At 48.2% G+C, this 24,304-nt stretch overlaps 1 protein-coding gene across 1 annotated transcript in view; it reads right to left on the bottom strand.

The window, feature by feature from the left end:
• Window positions 1–24,304, bottom strand: part of SMS (spermine synthase) — a 706,719-nt gene that overhangs the window by 120,464 nt on the left and 561,951 nt on the right. The window contains exon 8 of the mRNA XM_086934550.1: window positions 18,588–18,702. Coding sequence (XP_086790676.1) covers window positions 18,588–18,702 — 115 coding nt within the window. The remainder of the gene's footprint in view (window positions 1–18,587; window positions 18,703–24,304) is intronic.

The following is a 24,304-nucleotide window of genomic DNA, read 5'->3' on the forward strand; positions in this document are numbered from 1 at the left end:
ACCGAGCCGCTGCCACTGAGAGGGGTTATCCAGACGACAGTTGTAAATGGCGAGTACTCAACGGAAACACGCTTTCACATCACGGAAGGGAAGAAAGGAACCCTGTTGAGTTGCCAAACAGCAGAGGACCTTGGACTAGTGTTCTTTGCGAACCAGGTGCAACAGGCACATGCAGACATCCTCTTGAAGGAATTCCCAGGACTGTTCCAAGGCCTTGGAAAACTGAAAGGGAGAAAATTCAAACTCCACATCGATACCTCTGTGAAACCAGTAGCCCTCAGACACAGACGAGTGCCATTCAACCTGAGACCGCAGGTGGAGGAAGTACTCCAGAAATTGGAAGACCTGGGGGTGATAGAAAAGGTGTCGGGCCCAACACCATGGGTATCCCCGTTGGTCGTAGCGCCTAAGCCTAAACAGCCTGGGGCGATTAGGCTGTGTGTAGATATGAGGTTGCCCAACGTGGCTGTCAAACGGGAGAGACACCTTACCCCTACCATGGACGACATAGTGGCCGACCTGAATGGGGCCAAATGGTTCTCGAAATTGGACCTCAACTCGGGATACCATCAACTTGAATTAGAGCCGGCGAGTCGGTACATAACTACCTTCTCAACCCATGTAGGGCTACGTCGCTACAGGCGACTGAGTTTTGGCGTGTCCTCCGCCGCAGAAGTATTTCAAAATGCAATACGTGAAGTTTTGTCCGGGCTGACTGGAGTGATCAACCTCATCGACGACATCCTGGTATACTCAGCGACACTGGAAGAACACCATGCACACCTGAGGGCAACCCTCCAAAGGCTAGTGGACTGTGGACTAACCCTACACTGGTCAAAATGCTCCTTCTACCAAGAGTCCATAGACTTCTGCGGATATACCTTCACGACAGAGGGACTGAAAGTTGACCCCAAAAAGGCGGAAGCGATCAAAGCAGCCAGCACTCCACGGAACCCCACTGAAGTGCTCAGTTTCCTGGGCATGGCCACCTACTGTGGCCGGTTCATCCCGAACCCGGCCGCTTTCGCAGAGCCTTTGAGAGCCCTCACGCGGCTGGACCACAAATGGGAATGGTCGGCATCAGCTAACAAAGCATTTCAAGACATAAAAGCCAATCTCCTGGACACCACAGTGATGGCCTACTTCCAACCCCGTCGCAAAACAGAACTGATAGTGGATGCCAGCCGAGTGGGCCTAGGGCAGTACTCCTACAGGAACACGGACCGGAGGTATGGAAGCCAGTAGCATACGCAAGCAAGGCGTTATCCGACACAGAAACTCGATACGCACAAATCCAGAGAGAAGCACTGGCCATAAAATGGGCGTGTCAGCATTTCCACCTGTATCTGTGTGGCCAAGAGTTCACCGTGGTAACGGACCACGAACCGCTGCTGCCCCTGTTCGCGGAGTCATCCAGGCTGGCGCCCCCAAGGATAGAGCGCTGGGCCGTCCAACTACAAGGATACAACTTTAGGATTGTCTTCCGACCTGGAGCACATAACCCAGCGGATTACCTATCCCAGCACCCTGACGCTGCCAGTCAAAGTCCACCACAAGAAGACGGAATGGAAGCAGAAGAATTCGTCCACATGATCTCACAAGCCGCGTGTCCAGAAACCATGACACTGACGGAGATAGGAGAAGCGACCTCCAAAGACGAAATGCTATCCAGAGTGCGCCACGCTCTTGAAGGTAACCGCTGAGCCAACTTCCTAGACGGAGCACAAACCCTTCGGCCAGAGATCAGACATGCACGCCAACAGCTGTGGCAAGTCCAGAGCGAGCTAAGCGGAGGAGATGAAGGGGTCATCCTCTGAGGACATCTGATCGTAATACTTGATAGCCTCCAGCAGAGGATGCTAGCGTTGGCTCATGCAGGTCATCAGGGAATGGCCAAGACGAAAGCCCGCTTGAGGAGCAAGGTATGGTTACCCGCCATGGACAGTCTGGTCGATGAGATGGTGCGCTCCGGCCACGCCTGCACCATCACCAGCAGCGATCCGGCACCCGCGCCAGTGATCACAGAAGAGGCCACCCAGACGCTTTGGTCACACCTGAGTATCGATTTCGGGAGCTTCCCCGACGGACGGCACACGCTAATCCTGGTTGACTCGTTCTCCAAGTTCCCGGTGGTGGAAGTAATATCATCAACAGCTTTTCCCCAGGTCAAGAAGGCCCTAAATCGCATCTTCGCCACTATGGGACTTCCGGACGAAGTTAATTCAAACAATGGGCCACCCTTTCAAGGCCGAGAATTTCAGAACTATCGCACAAGTTACTACTTGTGTAACGATATATCTGTAAGAGACATTAGTTAGTGATAGATTCCTTACCTTAGAATATCCCCAGGCGTCAGACTGGATCCGGAAACTTTTGCGTAGCAATACACCTGCGCGCCGGTAGGCGTCGTCTGCGGCTCCGCGTCCGTCGTCGGGAGCGCCGGGATGACGTCGTCTGAGTACTTAGACGGCGCCCATGCGCGCTGACGCCAGTTCTGACACACAGCTTTTCCGCGCCAGATACGCAGAGCCATGATAGAACTAACACTGGTGCCATGAAACCAGGGCCCTGAAAGGGGATGACCTTAACCCTAGATATCGGTTCGCAGAACGGGGAGGATGGGTGGGTCGGTAAGGAATCTATCACTAACTAATGTCTCTTACAGATATATCGTTACACAAGTAGTAACTTGTGCATCTGAAAGACACGTTAGTGATAGATTCCTTACCTTAGAATAGATACCCCAGCAATACCAAACCCGGTGGTGGGTCTGCGAACCAATATCACACCAGAAAGTCCTGGAGGACGGAACGGCCAAAGAAGCCATACCTCCGGACTTGACTGTCCAGGCAGTAGTGTCTTGCAAACGTGTGCAGCGAGGCCCACGTAGCTGCCTGGCAAATGTCCTGTAGGGGGACTCCTCGGCCCAGGGCAGTTGTCGTTGCCGTGGCCCGAGTGGAGTGAGCCCGCAAACCAGCCGGGGACTCCTTCCTCGCCATGGAATAACATGCTTGGATACACAAGATGATCCACCTAGAGATGGTCCTCTTGTGCACAGCCTTTCCCTTCTTCGCGCCCACGTAACCAACGAAGAGTTGGTCATCCACCCGGAATTGGCGTGTGCGATCTAGGTAGTAGGAGAGCGCACGTTTTGGATCCAGACGGTGGAGCCTCTCCTTCTTTCGAGGGATGCGGAGGCAGAAAGAAGGTGGGCAAAGTGATGGACTGCCCGATGTGGAAGGCCGTGACAACCTTGGGCAGAAAGGAAAGTCGTGTACGTAACACCCCCTTGTCAGGATGAACAGACAGGAAAGGTGGTGAAGAAGAAAGAGCCTGGAGCTCACTCACTCTCCTGGCAGAGGTGATGGCAACCAGGAATGCAGTCTTCAGAGTAAGGAGACGAAGAGGACAGTTATGAAGTGGCTCAAAGGGAGCACACATCAGATAAGTGAGAACAAGATTCAAGTCCCACTGGGGCATCACAAAGGGAACAGGAGGGAACATGTGTGTGATGCCCTTCAGGAATCTACTCACAATAGGGGACTTGAATAAAGAAGGCTGATCTGGTAGCCTCAAGATGGCGGATAGAGCAGAAAGGTACCCTTTAAGAGTGCCCAGAGCAGAGCCCTGCTGGGCAAGTGAAAGAAGAAAGAGCAGCACTTCCGAAAGGGGTGCAGAGAGAGGATCCACAGCCTTTGCTGTGCACCATGCCACAAATCTGTTCCACCGGCAGGCGTATACCGACTTTGTGGAGGGACGCCTGGCTGCCAGAATGATATCACAGACTTCAGGAGGCAAGTCAAATGGCCTCAACTGCCGCCGCTCAATCTCCAAGCTTGTAGGTGGAGACTGGACAGGTTCGGGTGCAGGACCGTCCCCTGCTGCTGCGACAGAAGGTCCTCCCGAAGAGGCAGACGAATCGGGGAATAGACTGACATGCTGAGTAGCTCGGGATACCAGTATCTTCGTGCCCAGTCCGGAGCCACAAGGATACCCTGGGCCCGGTCGCGCCTGATCTTCAGCACTCTGGGCAGAAGTGGTATAGGCGGAAAGGCGTACAACAGACCGCAGCTCCACTCGCGACGAAAAGCGTCTCCGAGCGAGTGCCGCCTTGGAAATTCCAACGCGCAGAACTGATGACATTACGCGTTCTCTTCTGTGGCGAATAGATCTAACCAAGGCTCTCCCCACTGCTGAAAGAGACCTTGTGCCACGTCCGAGCTCAGACGCCATTCGTGATCCATCATGCACCGACGGCTGAGTTCGTCCGCCCTGGCATTCAGAGAGCCTGCCAGGTGTTGAACCACCAGGGTCACGCCCTGATGTTCCAGCCATTGCCATAGGCGCAGAGCCTCCTGGCAAAGGGTCCACGACCCCACCCCGCCCTGTTTGTTGCAGTACCACATGGCGGTGGTGTTGTCGGTGAACACTTGCACTACTCGTCCCCGGACAGAGGGGAGGAATGCCTTCAGTGCTAGACGAATCGCCCGAAGCTCCAGCAAGTTGATATGGAGCCGGGACTCCGCCGGAGACCAGAGGCCTCTGATCTCCGCCTCTCCCATGTGGCCACCCCAGCCCTGGAGGGACGCGTCCGTCACAACTACGTGCTCCGGGTGGGGTAGGGAGAGGGATCTGCCACTGACCCAGTCGCGGTCCGTGAGCCACCACTGCAGTTGTCTCGCAGTGCCCTCCGAGATCAGGACATGATCGGACAGGTTGCCCTGATGCTGGGCCCACTGAAACTTCAGGTCCCACTGCAGAGCCCGCATCCGCCACCTGGCGTGACGCACCAGAAGGATGCAGGAGGCCATCAGTCCCAGAAGCCGTAGCGTCAACCTGACCGAGACTCGGGATAACGGCTGGAAGATGGGAACCAGAGCCTGAATATCCCGAACCCGCTGCTCGGGTGGATAAACCCGAAACTGCGCCGAGTCGAGAACCGCTCCGATGAAGAGGAGCTTTTGAGAGGGACACAGGTGTGACTTCGGCACATTGATGGAGAACCCCAGCAGGTGCAGGAGGTCGGCCGTAGTCTGGAGGTGGCTGACGACTGTCTGGGGCGAGCCCGCCTTCAACAGCCAGTCGTCGAGGTAGGGGAAGACTGATACCCCCTGCCTGCGCAGATGAGCTGCGACCACCGCCATCACCTTCGTGAACACCCGTGGGGCGCTGGTAAGGCCGAAGGGGAGCACGGTAAACTGAAAGTGCTCTTGGCCTACCGTGAACCGCAGGTAACGCCGGTGGGCCGGCAGGACGGGGATGTGGAAATAGGTGTCCTGCAGGTCCAATGCTACCATCCAGTCTCCTGGGTCCAGGGCAGCCAGGACCTGAGCCAAAGTGAGCATCTTGAACTTCTCCGTCCGGAGGAAGCCGTTGACGTTCCGCAAGTCCAAGATAGGGCGTAGGCCCCCTTTGCCCTTCTTGGGCACCAGAAAGTAGTGGGAGTAACAACCACACCCTACTTCTGGCCCAGGAACGCGCTCGATGGCCCTCTTGGCCAAGAGGGCCGAGACCTCCTCTTGCAGAAGTTGCAAGTGATCCCCCGACACACGATGGTATTGTGGTGGCATGGATGGAGGGGATGCCTCGAAGGGGAGGGAGTAGCCCCTTCGGACAATCTGCAGCACCCACCTGTCCGAAGTGACTGTATGCCAGTGGGAGAGGTGATGGCGAACCCTGCCTCCCACAGGCGTCACATGGGCCTGAAAACTCGGACTAGGAAGGTTTTGAGGCAGGTGCTGTTGAGGGAGGTGTGGACTGGCCTCGCCGCTGGCCCCGACCGCCGCCACGACGGTTTCCACGTCCGCCACCGCGCTGGACATTTTGCGGTGTGTGGCTGACGGTACGTGGTGGGGCGCCCCTTCCGTGGCCACGAAAGGAGCGAAAGGCTCCCGTTTGCTGGCGTGGGGCCGTAAGGCCCAAGGACTTGGCCGAAGCCCTGGAGTCCTTGAAACGTTCCAGCGCATGGTCTGCCTTGTCGCCGAAGAGGCGACGGCCATCAAACGGCATGTCCAGGAGTGTAGCCTGGACATCGGCCGAGAAGTTGGCGGACCTCAACCAGGCGTGGCGTCGAACCGCCACTGTCGTTGCCATCGCCCTGCCCAGTGAGTCCGTTGTATCCAGCCCACACCGGATAGAAAAGCGTGCTGCATCTCGGCCGTCCGCAAGGGCTTGGCTGAGTTTAGCCTGGACCTCCTCCGGGCATCTAGGCAGCACCTCCGCAACCGTGTCCCACAGAGTGTGGGTGTAGCGGCCCAAGAGACAGGCGGTGTTCACAGACCGCAGCCCTAAGCTTACAGACTAGAAAACCTTCTTCCCGAACTGTTCATATCTCTTGGATTCCCTGTCGGGCGGGGCCGACGGGAATGCGGTTTGGGAGTTTGAGGCCTGGATGACCAGACTCTCGGGGTGGGATGGGTGGACAAAAAGCATGGGTCGCCCGGTGCCGGGCGGTAGCGTCTGGCCACGTTCCTATCCACAGGGGGGCCTGTGGCGGGCTTGGACCAAGTGCCCAGAAGAACGTCACATAAGGCCTCATTGAACGGCAGGAGGGGCTCCGCGGAGCCTGACTGCGGTTTGAGGACCTCAGTGAGGAGATTAGTCCTCACGGCCGCGACGGGGAGCTGAAGGTTTAAGGCCTTAGCTGCCTTCGTCAACACTACGCTGTAAGCAGAACCCGCCTCCGAAGCCACAGTCGGGGGCGATGTAAATCCAGTGTCTGGCGAAGTGTCAATACCACTGGCCTCCCCAAGCTCATATGTCCAGTCCTGCTGCGACTGGCAATCACGTGCCAGAGGGTCCTCGGACCCCTCCCAATGCTCCTCGTCACCTGTGTCCTGGAGACCAGGATTAGCAGCCAGGGCCTCCTCGTGGAGATAAAAATCTCTAAAGGCCGACGGAATCGGCGCCCAGCGGCGCCCTTCCGACGCCTGAGTAGGACCGTAGGAGACATTGGGGGCGGCAACCACATCGGCTGCCGGGGACGACACCTGAAGGGACGGCGCCGGCGAGGTCGTAAGGTCGACCGGCGAGGTCCCGGATCCGGAGCCGGATCCAGCGAGGTCTTGCGTCGCCCAGACCGAAGTCGCCAGCGGCGTTGGGGCCGAAGCACCCGACGGCGTCGGGGCCGAAGCGCCCGACCCGGAAGGACCTCCAGACGGAACCGATCTGCCCGAAGGCGCCACGGGAACCGACTGAGGAGGGAGGGCCCTCATGGCCATGAGGTAACTCTCGACCTCCTCCGGCGTCACGCCGTGCCCAGGGACCCGAAGGTGTGGGGCAGGCGGCGACGCTTGCGACTCCCGCGGAGCCGCGTGGGCGGTGTCGCCCGAGTCCCCGGCCGCATCGTGCGAGCGTCGGGGCGGGTCGGAGGATCGATGACGTCGCTCCGACCTCTCATGCCTCTTACCTGAGGACTTGGAACCAGACGATCGGTGTCCACTTCCGGAGCGTCGATGACTCCGACCTCGCGACCTGTCCCTCGACCTCCCGTGGGACCGGGACCTGGAGCGGCACGGGGCCGACTGCCTCAGCTCGAGACGCTTGCGGGACCGCTCCCGCCTAGCCTTCGACGTCAGGGCCCGGCAGTCGGAGCAGAATCGATCGTCGTGGTCGAGGCCTAAGCACTTCAGGCACCGGCGATGGGGGTCCGTGACCGACATGAGTCGACCGCACTTCGAACAAGGCTTGAACCCGGGCATCCCTGGCACCGATAGTCGAGTAATCGACAAAAAGAGAGAGATCAAAAGGATCAAAAATTTTCAGTCAAAAATTGACTGGGGGTAGAGCTTCTTCCGGATCTTCGCTAGCTGGCGCGGAAAAAAGAAGAACTGACGTCAGCGCGCATGGGCGCAGTCTAAGTACTCCGACGACGTCATCCCGGCGCTCACGACGCCGACGACGGACGCGGAGCCGCAGACGACGCCTACCGGCGCGCAGGGGTATTGCTACGCAAAAGTTTCCGGATCCAGTCTGACGCCTGGGGATATTCTAAGGTAAGGAATCTATCACTAACGTGTCTCTTTCAGATTTGAGAGTCTCCAGATCAAACACCGGAAGATTACCCCTCTGTAGCCCCAGGCTAATGGGGAGGTTGAGAGACTAATGAGGACACTCAATCGAGCCCTGAGGATCGCAGTAGACAATCAAGAGGATCCCGAAACGGCCCTTGATCAGTTTCTAGGGGCCTATCGGCAAACGCCGCATAGCACCACCAAGTGCGCCTCAGCACATATATTGTTCAAAAGAGCACCCCGAGACAGCATCCCGACTGACAGCACATGGGTGCCTGCAGAAAGGAACAATGAGGCCATTCAGGCTCGGAGGCAAACCACCAATCAGAAAGCGAGCGAGGCACGCCACGCCAAAGAGCCTACGCTGCAAGTCGGAGGCTTGGAAGTTCCGAACACCCTACGAGCCCGAGGTGTGGATAGTAGACCGGATTCAAGGGACCATGGTCACTGCCCGGCGAAGTGGGCAGGTAGTTACACGCAACGTGTCGTGTTTCAAGAAAACGAGAGGACCGACAGCAGGCCAGGAAGTAACAGAATATCCAGAGATGGGAGAGGACGGAGGTCTGGATCCTAAGACATCGGTCCCAGGATCATCAATGACAAGGCAGTACGGAGAGAGCTCACCCCGGGCGGCGACACAAAACACCACGGTTGAGTCCAGTCGACCGAGCACGTCCCAGAGCGGTGAGAGTGAGGAGGCAACCCCGGCTGGGGTTGCTGTGTTCCCGTTTGCCCGAAGTCAGCGGTACAGCCTGCGATCCAATCCAAGACCCAGCCAGAAGCTGAGAGACTTTGTTTGGACATCTCCCTAAGGCGAGGACTTTTTTTTTTTTTTATTCCTGAGAAGAACAGACTAAATTGAAGGAGGGATGTAGAGAGCCACACGGGCTCTCCCATACAATGTTGCCAGCACTCCACGCATCCACTCATGCCCCGGGGCGGGCACCCACTGGGGTATAAATAAAGAAGGCGGAAGACCGCTCGGGGTCTTTCCGGCTAATCCTATAACTGGTGTCTGTGTCTGTGTTACGATCTGCCCAGCGATCACGTGTCAGGCCCTGACCTGACCTCTTACAGTTATCAAAAGCGGGTAGCCAACCGTGCAAACGCCGAACACACACTGTGATTGTTGAACATTGAGAGAAATCTGCCTTGACGCTGGGGATATGAAATGTTTCTGGGCAGCCTGTTGGGTACTGTTGAAGGGAAGGGCGGGTGTTCTTTTGTTCACATTCTTATACCCGCGCCATACACACGTGCCGTGATTAAAAACCCGTGACGTGTCCCATATTTTGATACATGTGTGAGTAAGAGTAGAGAGGTCTTAGTTGGGTGGGAGGGAGCATGAGCATTTGTGTGAGAGAATGGAAGGGCAGTTCTATATATTATGTGTGGGTACAACTTGGTAATGCACCTTATTGCCTCCTAAGCTGGGTCACCCTCAGAAGCAGGAGGTGGTAAACGGGAAGAGATTTTATTGCACCCCAAACCACGGCATTTGCCTGTAACCCGGACAGATGGGGTCTTTAAGAGAATGTTCTTTCTTTAAAAGGTGGTCATTGTTGGGGAGGTGCATTTTTAGGTGGCAGCAATTTTTTAAAAAAGCGCTTCACCCAGTACTTGTGTAGCTGCCAGTGGCCAGGTTAAAACAAGCCGCTCACGTATGCAGTTGCTGCTGTTATTTCAAATGGGAGGGAACTGCGAGCAGCAACCTCGGAGCGAAAGGTGGTGGGGGCGGGCTCTACTGTTGTGACGGAATCCGGCTGCAAATAACATTAAAGCATGGCACTTGTTGTAAAATCGGCGTCGCATTGATTTATATTTGAGCATTTTTAGGTGCACAGAAATTAGGAAAAAAGCGCTTTGTCTGGTACGTGTGTGGCTGCCAATGCGTAAGTGAAAGCATTTGTGCGCCGCAACTTCCGTGGTTGCAGTTTATTGATTTGGTTTCCTCATACACGGGTTTCAGTTACAGTTACCCGGCGCGTGAAAGTGAAAGCATTTGCGGATACAGGGGAGATAGGGGTGTGCGAAAGTGAAAGCATTTGCAGATGCTGGGGAGAGAGGGGTGTGCGAAAGTGAAAGCATTTGCAGATGCTGGGGAGAGAGGGGTGCGCCAAAGTGAAAGCACTTGAAACGGGCTAAAGCAGGGGTGCCTTTTGGCACCTTTACTTTTTTCTATTTAAATTACTGATTTGCCGAGTAGTGTGGGACGGAGTAAAGGTGACCCCCCCCCCCCAATTAGGTCCTCTTAAATTAAGTTGCTTGTTGTATGCAGATGATGCAATAATAATGGATCTAACACCAATTGGGTTACAAAGAAGATTGAGGGAGTTGGTTAAGTACACAGAGGAGCATTTTTTAAAAATAAATATTTTAAAGAGCTAAGTCATGATTTTTAGTTATCAAGGGTGTAAAGTGAGAAAAAAACAGAGTTGGTTTTTGGAAAGGGAAAAACTTGAAGTTGTGAAATTTTATCCATATTTAGGAAAAATATTCTCAAACAGGTGCTCTGCTAGCAGACATATGGACCATTGCAAAGGGAAAGCTATTTCACAAGCATCTGCAATTAATCGCCTGTACATGCAATGTGGGAAAAGACATTTTTCCCACATCATTGCGGTGTACAAAATAAAAATACAGCCGACATTGAATTACGCAAGTGAAATAGTAGATAAGTGTGAATGGGCCAAATTTGAGAAAGTGGAGGGAAAGATTTGGCGCCAAATATGTAATCTGAATTATGCTGCGCCAATAGCGGCACTTAGGCTCAAATTTGGTCTACTGTCAACATATGTGTTATCAATGGCTGCCTGTTTAAGATGATGCAATGCTTTGAATAATATCCCTGATAACCTATTGAGGGCAGCATTGCACAGAGAAATATTCTTAAATATGAAGGGGAAAAGCGTAATGTTTAGAAATTGCATAAAGGCTTTAAGTATGTTCGGTATAGATAAGGAAAAGGCAGCAGTTTTATGTAAAACCGTGTTAAAGCTGATAATTAAGAAGTCAATTTATGTGGTCTCTCGTGAAAGAGATATGATACTATGTTCATTGAATGGGAGGATGGACTGTATTGCGGGGAGTTCTATTGTCAAAAATCACCAACCATACGTTCTGTGGTACTTGGAACATGGTGTTCGTAAAGTTATTCTGTTGCTAAGATTGAAATTATTACCCCTGAGAGTTGTAACAGGTGCATGGGAGGGTATTCCCAAAAATGAAAGATTTTGTCATCTGTGTAATCGTGGAATACAAGATCTGAATCATGTTTTGATTGTGTGCCCCGCACTTCACGCAATACGACGAAGATACTTAAGGATTGCTTTTTTAAAGTATAATATTTATACAGCTGAACAGGCCCGTAATTGTCTTATGTCCCCTCCATCTGAACTGATGTGTTTTAAAAATGTTCGTTTTTTTTAAAGATTTTTTAAATGTCTATTAGGATTGTAATATTTTTAAGTGAATTGAAAGTTTGAAATACCTTCAAGGTAACTTATCTTCATTTGCTGTTATATCTGTTAAATGAAATTGCACTAAGCACTTGCACTTTTTTGTATGATATGTAAATAGTTGTTTAATGTTTTGGGGTTGAAATGTCTGTATAGCTGCTAGGGGAGCGTTGGTAATATCTCTGTCAAATTTTGCACAGAGCATTTGCACTTTTCTATGTCAATGGATTGTTTTTCCACTTCCGCTAAACTCGGATTACATCTGGTACTGTTTTGGGTGTGCATTTTTAAACTTAGGTATTCCTTATTAACTCCTCTGTGCACTTTTTTTAGGTTCTCCGTATTGCCCATACTGTGTTTCTAACTGAAAAAAGACCTTTTGTATTGATATGACGTAGCCCAGTGTATAGTTTAGTCCACTGTAGGAAAGGTCCTCACCTTTAAGTATTGGGATTTTGTATAAAATTTTACTTTTTACTTCGCATTTCTGTATGTAATGAATGATGTTTTATATATGTACTTTATGTGGAATTCTTCGGAATTCTAAATCATAATACATACTAATTGAATTGAAAGCATTTGCGGATGCAGGGGAGAGAGGGGCAAGAGAGCACGGACAGCGGGAGGGGGAAAGCATTGCGAGCGGTGCGGACAGGGCAGTAACAGAGAGCCTGGGGGCTGCGGCTCGGATGTGGTGGGGGCTGCAGGCACTCAGAGCACTCGGGGCAGCAAATGTCCATGCACTCTCTGTGACACCTATGCGAGGCCTACAAAACAACAAAGTAGTCCCTACAACAAAAGATATCGCCCTGCAATGTACTTCTACTGTAGTTGGTCGATGATGCTTCCCGCAAAAACAAAAGAAAACGGAAGTAACGGATGGGACCACTAGCCAACAATGAATGAGGTAAGAAAAGCAATGCCAGATTGGACCAATGGCAAGCGATAAAACACGCCTGTGCGAGACCTAAAAAGGAGACAGAGCAAAACCGAGTCAGAGAGAAAGAAATCATGAATGTAGCACCCTAGTAAAGTTTGCCCAAGCATCAGGAGTCCCTCTAACTAGTGAAAGTCTGTGACTCATTGATCAATGGAAGCCAGAACATGATCTAGTGATTTACAGACCAGTTTGGCATAGTGATTAATACACCTATTACATGGCCAGGTAAAGTTTAGGAAAGGATGACAAGCCCAAACAACTCCTGGGGTTGTACGTTGTGGGCCAGTAACGGATAGGAAAATAATAAGTAGCTTAGTAACTGATGAACAGTGATTACATTTTTAAGTAACTGATACATTATCCAATACTAGGCATTGTATCTCATGTTCAGGCAATATAACGCCATGTAACTGGCATGCTTCTCATGGCACATATTATACACAGTAGAGGCAGGGAGGTTCTCTGCCTCTATGCCTACTTTGGTTTGCCTCCATAGGTGCAATCCACATCACTCTGTTGCGTTCACAGCAGATAAAGTGTGCAAGCAAACATTCCACTGCCACACGTGGACAAGAATTAGATGAAGCATTGCTGGAAGGTTAAGATAAACTATGATCAACACTGTGGGGGTTGCCAAAGTAGATGTCTGTAGCAAAGGTGCTTTGATAATTTTTATGAGAGGCTCAAGAGCATTGGTAGCTCAGAGATGAAAAGGGAATTGGGCCCTTTGATGTCAGTTCTTGAGCTTTAATCATCTCATCCACTTCTTTAGATTCTGTCACAAGTTTACTTTCTAGGGGTTTTATTGCCATTTGTTGTGAGGCAATGGAGAAAGATTCCTCTTCAGAGCAGTGAGTATCTCACAATGCTAAAACCAACAACTTTTTCATAGTTTGAGGACTTATTTAAGATACAAGAAAATTAACCACCCTTGTGGCACAAGTCCAAGAACAAGGTAGTAAATGGAATATGCTTTATGATCATTATATTTTCTTCAGCCCACCAGTGGCACAATGACTGCAGAGAGGCGATTTCTCCTCAGCATGAGTCTACCAAGGTAAATAAAATAAGCAATAAGAGTGTTCTTCTAGTCCCAAGTGCCAACAACAAACCTCAGGGAGAGACGCTGCGTTATAATCAGACCTGACAGAATGCTCCCCGCAAGATCAAATGGATACAACAGTAAAGTAAATCTCCACTGTACAGGAGAAGCTGTCTTCTATCAGCTACACAGCTGATGGTATATTATGATGAAATGTAGTCAGTGCCTTAAGAAACAAGGCACTGTATGCTGCAGCATACAGAGAGAAATGACGTAGGTGGGGAAGCCAGCGGCACCACTCAAGAACGCGGAGGTGTAGGGGAGGCAGGCTGCCTGCCAAGCCGCCTTTCTGATGACGTGCTGCAGGAGTTGAAAACCAGGCCGGTGGGCGTCGGGACGGAGTCTCCGGACGGTAAGTTTACTTTATTTTATATCGTATATTTGTTTCCAAACCCCTCCCGCCTCGCCCCTCAGGTCGTCGCGACCCCATTTCCAAACCCCCCTACCCCCCCCCACCTGCCCGTAATGCCGGCCGCGACTGGAAAAAGAAGTGGTAAACATTGATTTAGTCCTCTGCTCACTCGGGCTACCGAGGCTCCTGCAAAGAAAACGCAAGTCCCGGCCCGGCTGCTCTCTCTCACTTTTCAACAACTTGTTGTGCGTTGCACGGGTGTGTTAGCAGAGGTTGTATATGGGGTTTATTCAGCCTGGGATCTGTCTGTGTGTATTGGGATTAGCATCTGTTAGGCATTATTCGTAGGTGACATCATGATCATGGTAAATAATAGGTTGCTCACTAAGTTCAAACATATTTTATTTGGTGTCTAGTAAAACATTTTGTCCACGTCAATAAAGCCCAGTTTGTGTGACCTAGAAATAGTTGGCTAGGAGGGCATCTCCCATGGTAGCCGCATTGTCATATACAAAAAAGTGTAAAAATGTCAAAATGACGACGTAATCACAAAATGTGGGCATGAAGCCGCATAAGTTACTCAACCGTGTCGCATAATTTGGCCATCCTATGCTGCAGCATGGTAATTCCAGTGGCCATGACAATGTGATATTGTACGCCAAAGGAGGGTGAGGGATTTCATAATTCTAAGGGTATTATTGCATGCATTTGACGAAAGGTGCCCTACAGACCACACTACAGCCTGGTGTCCCCACGAACCATGTGACGCTGAATTCACAATTTTAATGATCAGCGTGCCTGTGTCCATGATAGCTGATCTTCCAGTTACCTCATAGGAAGGGTTAACGTGACGTCTCTGACTAGGACCTTTGCTTAGTTACTGAAAAGTAAGTCCTCAGACTGAGGCTCCTTCTGTAGGCCCACCACACCCCTGGCCATCTTGTTTATATAAACTGGGCACGACCGTGACAGCGTGGGTATGGCGGGGTGTCCATTTCCAAAACTCTGCCCTCCTGACTCGGCTGCATCTCCTCCATATTTTCACCAGCGCACGCCACCCCCGCACCAAATTGAAAGGGAGCAGTGAAGGGTGTCTTAGGGGGAGAGGATGTGGCCTAACCGAGGGCGGTGTGCCTCAAATCAGGGAAACTGGCTTCGAGTCTCACTAACAGTACTGCAGTGCACAGTTGCTCCTACTCCAAAGTTAGAAGACACACACGCTGTAGGCTAGCTACACATTTTCGGCAATAAATTAAGCAGTGTAATATGAAGGCTAATGTGACTACACTGCTGTGCTAGAGTTTCTTTTCAAGCACATATTTGTTAGCCTGATCAATGACCAGTTTCATTCTTTGTATTATGTGTGCGCTGATATACAACCCTCTGTGGCAATGAAGACTTTTATAATTCATTAGGACACGCATTTGATTTTCAAACATGAAAAAGAATGCCAGGAAAAGAAAAGAAAATAGCCTCGGAGTGATGGATAGGTATGAAGTGCATATAGCGAAAGAGAACAGCAGGCATTTGATCATTGTTTGAAAAGGCCTGTGCTTGTTGTCCATGGCATGATTGCTGCCAATGTGCTTGCTTTGCGCTTTGTTGTGGAATTGCTTAAATAGTTTTTTTTTTTAGTGTACTTCATGTTGGGATGAATCTAGATTTGGAAGCCACCACTCTTTGCTTGTAGTTATGACATCTAATAATGTAAATCTAATAATGTAATAACTGCACTTTCACAATTGCTTTATTAACCTTCCTGCTTTCTAAAATTTGCTTGAAAATGCACCATTTGTCCATGTTTTTTTCAAAATTTTCCCGAACCCTCGGGGGTTCGGGCTCGCTCGCTACGGTGCAGTATGATTATCATTTTACGCCTCACCACTGTCAAATGTCACCAGCCGCCACTGCTTATAAGTATGGTGCATAGAAATTTGACTAATACATTTTTGCAACACATATATTAACATTCTAAGGGAAGTTAAAGTTAAGATGTGTCTCATTGTGTAGATGGTGAAATAAAGAGTATGTGTGGATTAATGTTTAGGCATTTATACGTGTAACAAGAAATTATATTCATATTGGTGTACTTTGAAATTACATCTTTTTCGTAATCTTTTGCAATTTATTCATGAATTAAGAAACTGCATTTACTATGTGTTTAGAAACGTGCATGCATTTGTAACCCTGTGCACTATTAAGTTGACATGATTTTTAGGCCTCGAGAACAGTTTTCAGCACAAGCTCATGTTTAAGTAGAATATCTAATTAGTATTAAACCTCCAATGTAAAATGTGTTTGCTTGTTTTTTGTTTCTATTGCAGGTGCGGACAAGGCTTCATCAGTTAGTAAAAGAAGGGTTTGTTTTTCAGTGAGATAACGAGGCATGTGAAGAAGGATATGTCAAAGAAAACGAGGTAACGAGCAAGGAGGAGAGTTCCCATGGAGGAGGAGAAGAAGAATGGCCAAGGACGAATGAAGTAGCAACTTATCGATATGGGAAAGGCAATGCCAGTAGCCTTTAGATTTAATGCAAATAATACCTTATGCTATAACTTAGTGAGGGACAGAGAGACATCTTAAGACTTTATGAGGTTTAGACATCTTCTTCTGCTTTGTTTGGTTTCAAGCTACATGTCCCTTATTTGGAGTTTCTTCTACTGAAGACTGACAGCTTACACCTTTCTATTTTCCATTCTTATTCAATGCTTTTTAGTTTAGGGTTGTCTCTTTTACAGTAGTATAGGGACAGATAGCCTACTCATACTTACCTTTGAACATCAACCAATGCAATTTAATGTTCAATTCTTTCTCCTGATAATTTGCATCGCTATAACTGAATTAATTGTATGCTTTTTGTTATACAGGGTAAATCTCGTTATGAGATTTGGATTTATTCTGTGTGTCCTATATTTCCATACCGTGATGCTAAGACTGATTTATATCAATCTGTTTTTTAATTTATAATTAAACCTCACTAAGCTCAATTTTTGTTGTTGGGTATTTATTGGGTTGTCGAATTGGTTACACTTTAATGAGATTAAATTGTGAACTAAAAAGACCATCTGGTTGACAAGGGATGTTTAAGTGGGTCAGAGCTTTCTCAACACTAATGCACTGGGCGACATACTGGGGGAGTTGAACAGGATTTAGATTAAGCAAACGTCAAGGTCTCTGTAATGGTCTTGCTACAAGGGAGCAAGGATTCTGAAGTAGTAGGCCCAGGCTGCAAGAATTCTTTTACTTGGCCTTAGTTTCTATAATAGGTGACTGTAGGCCCAACACTCCAACTGCTCAGCGGACCATTACTCTGAAAGAGGCAGCCTTCTCAAGGAGGATGCCCTGATTGAGAGATTAACTCTGCTTCATGGGAGGTAATTAAGCCACTTGCATTTTATACATATAAGTACTTGCTAGTGTAATGAAGGAGGAGCAAATTTTAAATGTCATCCTCATTTTTGTTGTGCAAAATTTTGGATCAGTATTAGATCGCCCACAAGGCTTCCAGTTGCAACAGTACTGGTGATGAGGGAGGCTGGGGTTATAAAAGGCTCTAGGCTGCACTTTGGTAATTTCATAGCAAGGCATAGGCCTGACACAGACAGATTCTGGATTGGAAACAGGTGTCTGAGTCGTATTATGTGAGGGCGTCGCTGAAGTTTGTGCCAGCCCTATGGCTGTCAGAACCAGCAATACCCCTGGCACAGGATTGGCGGCATGTGGGAGCACTGGCAGGGACATGAGTGCAATCCCAACAGGGCCAGATCTGGGCTGAGACAGCTGGTGGGAGTCTGACTGGAGGCCTCTGCTTATCTGCAGGGTACGAAGGGAGCACAGATTGGCCTGAAAATCTGCAGTGTGACGTCCATAACAGCCTCCAAATGCTGCAGGGTCCACAACGACCAGGGTATTCAAGGATTGTAGGCCCAACCTTGAAACAAGTTTGGAGTTTGACGATGACAGGGGAGAAGAGTCCTTAGAATTCTGACTTCATCATTTCAACTCCAGTGTGGAAGAGGCGATATGGGGAAAAGCCCCGTTTGGACTTATTGTGCTAAGGGCTCAACCTGCCCTCGACTTCAGGGACATAGAGCGTGTCTTGGACCTAGAGGAGGCCTACGACTTGCAGTGGGAGTTCTTCCACTGCTTGAGGGACGACCTACCTTGATTTTTTGTGTTTGGCGATACATAACTTTACCTCCTGTGCCCTGATCACCTTCAGGTGCACCAGGGAGCATTTTCTTTCATTTTCCCCAGTCGTGTTTAGAACATAGATGCAACAAGCAGACATCATGTGAATCAATGGCCAACAAATGCTTCCTGTAGTATCTGCACGGCTTAAAGCCCAGAAAGTTTCTCTAGCACGCGGTCTGTTCTGTAAATTTGGTGTCACAGAAACTGGCAAAGCTTGGAGCTCAGGATCCACATGGAAGGATGCAGAAAATGAAGGATCAAATCGTAATGAATTTGACGCAGACAATTCATAGTAAGTTTTGATTGGCAATGATGTATTATTGAATTACTAAAATTATGTATTTCTGTGTACATTTCTTTTTTGTGGTTCTTCAATAAACCCATCTTCATTTGCATTCGTTGATGTATACCTTTTGAAGATACATTTAAAAGCAAAACTACCAATACAATAATTTCACTCAACATGTGCGCAAACAAGAGGCTATGCCAACATCAAGAATAAATTGTATATCTAAAAAATAAAATTCACCTTCTTCAGGAGATGTTGAAATAGGAACAGCTGTCAGATCATTAATTACAAAATCAAAGGTCCTTCCTTCTTTGGCATACCTCTTCAATACTGGAATACAGTCTTCCACTAAAACCTATGGGGAAATAAAAATGTAATACAATTGTATAATAAACGGTTGAAAAAACAAATATCAGAAAACTGTGATTATTTAGCAATGCAATATGATTTTGAACGTTTTTAAAGTTTGTAATTCCAAAAAATCCCTAAGAACCTCGTTCCTATATCTAGGTACGGGGCAAGTACGTTTTTTTTAAATCCATTTTAGGCAACTTCCTGCTGAAATATTAAAGAGGGGAAGATGGTGACAAAGTATGGATAAATATAAGTAGTTAGAGTTGCCTAAAAGGGACAGAAAAGGAAATAAGAAAAACGAGAAAAAGAAAAAAAGAATACTGAAATAGAGTTAAAGGATCTGACTCTTTTTACTTGTATCCAGGTATCGATTATATGATATACCCTGGAGAAGAGGAACTTACAGCTGCAGTTCTTCTCTGAGAGAAAGTGGAGAGCTGGTACGACTGGCCTGCGCTCCCACTTGGTAATGGCGAATAATGAGATGCCCTAGAGTGATATATGTTTTTTAAGTAGAGTGAGTAGAAGAAGTGTTATAAATAATTTGGCCATTGTGTTGTGTTATCATTTGACAGTCACTTTTAGAAATTGCACCAGTGTCCAATAGCAGCGATGAATGACCCTGCCCTGACCAAATTGCCTGAAAGATTAATTGGCAATGAAATATGTCGGCTGGAAGGAAGTGGTCTGCATAATGCAGCTGGTTTTAAATCCATGAATAAACGGACAAGAAAGGAAAAAAATTGGTAAACTGTGCACTTTATTTCAGTATTATATTGCACTGGGTCTTGTTTTTGTGGCCGTCACAAAGCACAGGTGGTGTTTTTGAAAATGTAATTTTTTTTTAGCACTTATTTTTAGGACACAGTATATTTTTTAAGCAAAATGGTTACCGATGATGATAAGAGTGCGCATAGCTGGTGATTACCAATCAGCAAGCTCGACTGGTGGTGCGTACGTGAGGTGCCATTTTGCTTTTTTCACAATTTTTGTAATTTTAAACGCACCTAGAGGTGTGGTTTCTGGTAAATACACTATTGTTTTTTTTATATCCAACATTTGATGGATATAGGACTGTCATTTGATAAGCATCACGTTTTCATAAAACTAGGCAAATAAAGTGGAAAGTACACTATCTCATAAGAAAATGAGGAGTGATTGGTGGAGAGAAATATAGAAATCCCACGTCCACATTTATGTTTTAAAGTGCCTGTGATGACAGGTCTTGTGTATTTTAATAGTAACTGAGAGGAGGGCGACCTGTTCATCTTTCCCTCTACAGCTCCTTATTGATAAAGTATCCCTGTTTATGGTATCTTAGGTACCCAGGGCACAGGGACCCTAGAGGCCTACCAGGGGCTGAAGCATGTATTGTGCCACCCCTGGTTAGCCTTCCAAGATGACACCACAGGTCTGCTCGTGCAGCCTGGATAAGGTGGTGTAAGCACCCTTTATTTAGATATAGTATACCGATATCTACCCTTACATATAGACACATATTAACCTATAAGTCACTCCTATGGCAGGCCTTTACAATCCTGAAGGTAGAGTGCTTGGTTTTGTGTGAGAGGGTGCCCTAGCATGAGCTGAGCCCCTCTGCAGCTTTCGGAAATATCTCCTTATCCCTGTTCTATGATATAGCCATACCATATACTCTTAAGTGCATTATGAACCTCACGAGAAATGCTAACTTTGGTTTGGCTTTATCAAAGCATGTCGTGTAAGGAGTAAAACAATTTGGAATACTACCCCCCACCCCGCCAGTTTTGGCAGAGGGGTTAGCATTCCACCCTTCTAGAGGGAAAAGACATGTACACACTGGTATACCCGGTTAAAGTTAAACAGAGCCCCAACATCACAAAATGGATGATGCTGCCACAGACACGAGTATGACTTCCTGCTGCTGGACGGAACCCCGTCAGGGGAGGCCTGGACAATAGGTTTCCTGACCAGGGAGGTGCTGGCATCTCCCCAGACAGGCTTTAGTGTATTGGGGCAGGGCGGGTCGCATTCAGTGAATGCTTTTCAGACACTGCCTAGGGCAAACAAGGTGCTCCATGCATTTCCCAGTTCAAACCGGTTGCTGGGGCACTCAGCCCCAGCTCTGGCGCAAAACTGGACAATGGGAAAGGGGTGTAACCACCACCTTACCAGATCCACCCATAGGTGGGACCTTAGAGTTAGCCCAACCCTAAAGTTAGTATAAGTATAGGAACCCAGTCCCTAGGACTTTAGATTACCCCAGACGAAACTCTGAAGAAGAAATCCTGGACCTTTGACATTTCATTTCGACTGAAAGACTGAAGAATCTCCCTTGGGGTCAAGGAGTGACCCCCCCTGTTCAAACAGGCACCAAAGAAGCATCTTTGCCGGTCTGCATTTTCGAGGCTCCCACCGGATGCCGAACAATCTGCGACACAAGACACAGACTTCCAGACATCTCTGAAGCGGACACGAGTGCCCAGCAAAGCTGAGACCTGTAGCTGACACGAGAAACGTCGGACCGGAACTCCTGGAAATCCTGCATTTTTGCGACTGAGTCCGTTGGCTAGTGGGCCCCCAAGAAGGACAATCCTTTGTTTCTTGAACTTTCCTGGTTGCTCCTGATATGTTCTGACTCCCCTCCAAAGGGTGAGTCCCTCAGACCTTGCTGGTCTTCACCGAAGCCAATCTTGTCATCTTGCATGGGTTGCTGCTGCCAAGGCTTATTGCGTCCAATCCTGATTCTGACACTGCAGCACTCGACATCCTTCGTGGGACAGATTGAATCCAGCTCCAGGTCGTCGTCGACGCCTCCTGATCCTTGTGGCTGAAGAGTCAAGGTTCACCTCTTTCGCCTGAAAACACCCAACATTGGTTGGCATCTTCCTATTGCCATCCTAGTCACTGGCTAGTGACCCAGACTCTGTCCCCTCTGCATTCAGGTTCTTCCCAACTCCGATCCACCCGGACACTTTTCCTCTGGTCGCCTGCAGCATTTCTTCGCAGCTCTCCAATGGAATCGACGACGAAAACCAACACCAAAAGACACCTATGCACCCGGCTTCCGTGGGTGAGGTAACATGAGTACTCCGGTGCTCTGGTGGGTCTTGACTCTCGAAGTGTCTAAGTCTTAAAGGGTTCCATCGTAGTTCACCTCTAAGTGTCCTTAATCTTTCAAATTGTAACTTGTTCGTTCTCCATAGAAAGTCAATGGTGATTCGCGGCTGTGTTCAGACACTGCACGCGTCCCCCTTGGGTCTCATGTGTCCCTACCTTGGGTGGTTCCTGGTTGCTCCAGCGGTTCTACAGGCCCTAGGCCTGCTTTCTAACCCTCACGTGGTTCTTATACCACTTTTTTAGTATATGGTGTGTGAGGCCCCTAGGGCATAACATATACTGTGCAACTTATTGTATGCTAATTAAGTTCTTTGCATTGTACTTTTACCTCTGAACTCATAAAGAGCCCAGAGGGCTGTGTTTAGAATAAATACATATATATATGATGTATACCTTGTGTGGTGTACTTTCATTTGATCATTCAAGAGATTATAGACTGGTAAAACAATTTGCTTAACACGCCTGCAAGTCGTAGCCTGAAGGCTGCTCTCCACAGCTACCACTAGGATAGGTTTCTAGAAGGTTGACTTCAAACCTACCATCAATAAGGGTCGTTTGGACTGGTGCAAGATGCCCACTAGAATAGTGGGCATCATTTGCCAGGCCAACTTCTCACACCCACTAAACACAGAATATTGCTACATTTTACTAGTAAACAGGCAGTCACAAGTGCAGTTATCTAGCAGGCACTAGGACCATGATTTCAATGGTGCTGCAGGTGCAGTGGCACCTAGGCCAAAAGTTGTCAGAACTCCTCTAAACACCAAATATTGCTATATTTAACTACTAAATAAGCAGTCACAAGTGCAGTTACCTTGCAGGCTCTAGGGTCATGATTTCACTGGTGCAGCAGGTGCAGTGACACTGGGGCCAAACGTTCTAGGAGCCCTTCTAAACACCAAATATTGCAATATGTTACTACTAAACATGCAGTCATCTTGCAGGCACTAGGGGCATGATTTGCAGGGTGCAACAGGCACAGTGGCACCGGGCCCAAAAGTTGTCAGAACTCCTCTAAACAGAGAATATTGCTATTATATCAGTTACTTCTATTTTTCCCTCTTTCATTTTTCAAAAAGTTGCTATTACTTACCCACATTATACCACTAAAAACAGCATAATATATTGCCTTTTTGTACATAAACAAGTCATAGCACTTTAACAGACTTTTTGCAACTTATAATGATTAACTGCTCGGCAAGCTGCAACTTACAATAAAACAGCTGATTATTAATCACATAGGAGAAACCCAATGCATTTACCAATGCTTGTTACATCTATCGCTCTTTAATTTTTATTTGAAGACACACTGCTTGCCTAGTGACTTCAACAGAGTGGAAAAACAGGTTCGAGTCTCAGCGTAGGCTCAACATCCTGTGATTCTTGGCAAATCACTTAATCTCCTTGTGTCATAAAAAATAACTGTGGCCTTATGTCAATGTAGCTCGTGTTCATGTAAAGCGCTCCAATACCTTCCGGTAGGTTTTGCGCTGTATAATAGGGCCAAAAAAAAGCAGAGTTAGCTCCATATAAATACAGCACATGTAATTTGTACCTTAATCAGCTTCTTATTCCACATGCATGTATTCACGATTTAACTCCCGCCCAATCTCAAAGTGGTGCTTTGTAATACTGGCTTTACTGTTACCACTCTGCTGTTCCTTGCAATAACTTGACACATTCTCCTCGCTGTACCCCAACAGAACCTGCACTCACTATCTAATGTTATTTGTGCCCTTAAAAGGCTCTACACAATCTCCCTCATGGCACGGTTCTTAAATCTCTTATCAAAAATAGGATATGCCGTTCCTCTAGTCAGAAAGTGCTGAGTCAGAGTAAACAGGAATCACAGGTGCCCCAGGTGGGGTCAGTGCTGGGAATACATATGTTGGATAGTAATGCCCTCACACACCCTTGCAGGTGTCATGCTTCATCACCTGGGCTGCTCCTCGTTGGGTCGGCGGTGCAATACCCAACGGGCTCCCTATAGTAGAGGCTCTTTGTCGGAGATCTTTTTATCCAACAGCCGTGTGGTGAAGTGCGGGTATGGGGCCAGATTTGTGTAGATGTGGTGAGGTGAGTTAAAATAGGATTGGGAGTACCGAGAAGAACAGACTTTTATTCTGGGGGTCTCCTACCCGAAGTAAAAACAAAAACAAAAAACAAGGCACTATCGAGTGTAATGTCTTGTGTGGTGATAGCCTGGTTTAGGAAGTGTGGGTCGACATGTTTCTCGCTTCTGGACTAGTATCCATGCGATTCTTCAGGTCCTAGATTAATAACTATCTACACCTAAACTGTCTGGTATATTTTCTACTCACAGTAATAGTGTCTATAATTTAATGTACCTGGTGCAACCTGGATCTACCCTATTCAGTTAAATCCCCAGGCATCAACAGTACCCGGTGGGATACGTACAAGGCTTGGCTCCTATGTGTATTGGAGGTTTCTGCACAATATGCTGACCTCTAGACCGGCCCTATCCACCGGGTCCGGGAGGTGGT

This window comes from Lissotriton vulgaris, chromosome 8 (genome assembly GCF_964263255.1).
Source record: "Lissotriton vulgaris chromosome 8, aLisVul1.2, whole genome shotgun sequence".
NCBI classification, from domain to species: Eukaryota; Metazoa; Chordata; class Amphibia; order Caudata; family Salamandridae; genus Lissotriton; species Lissotriton vulgaris.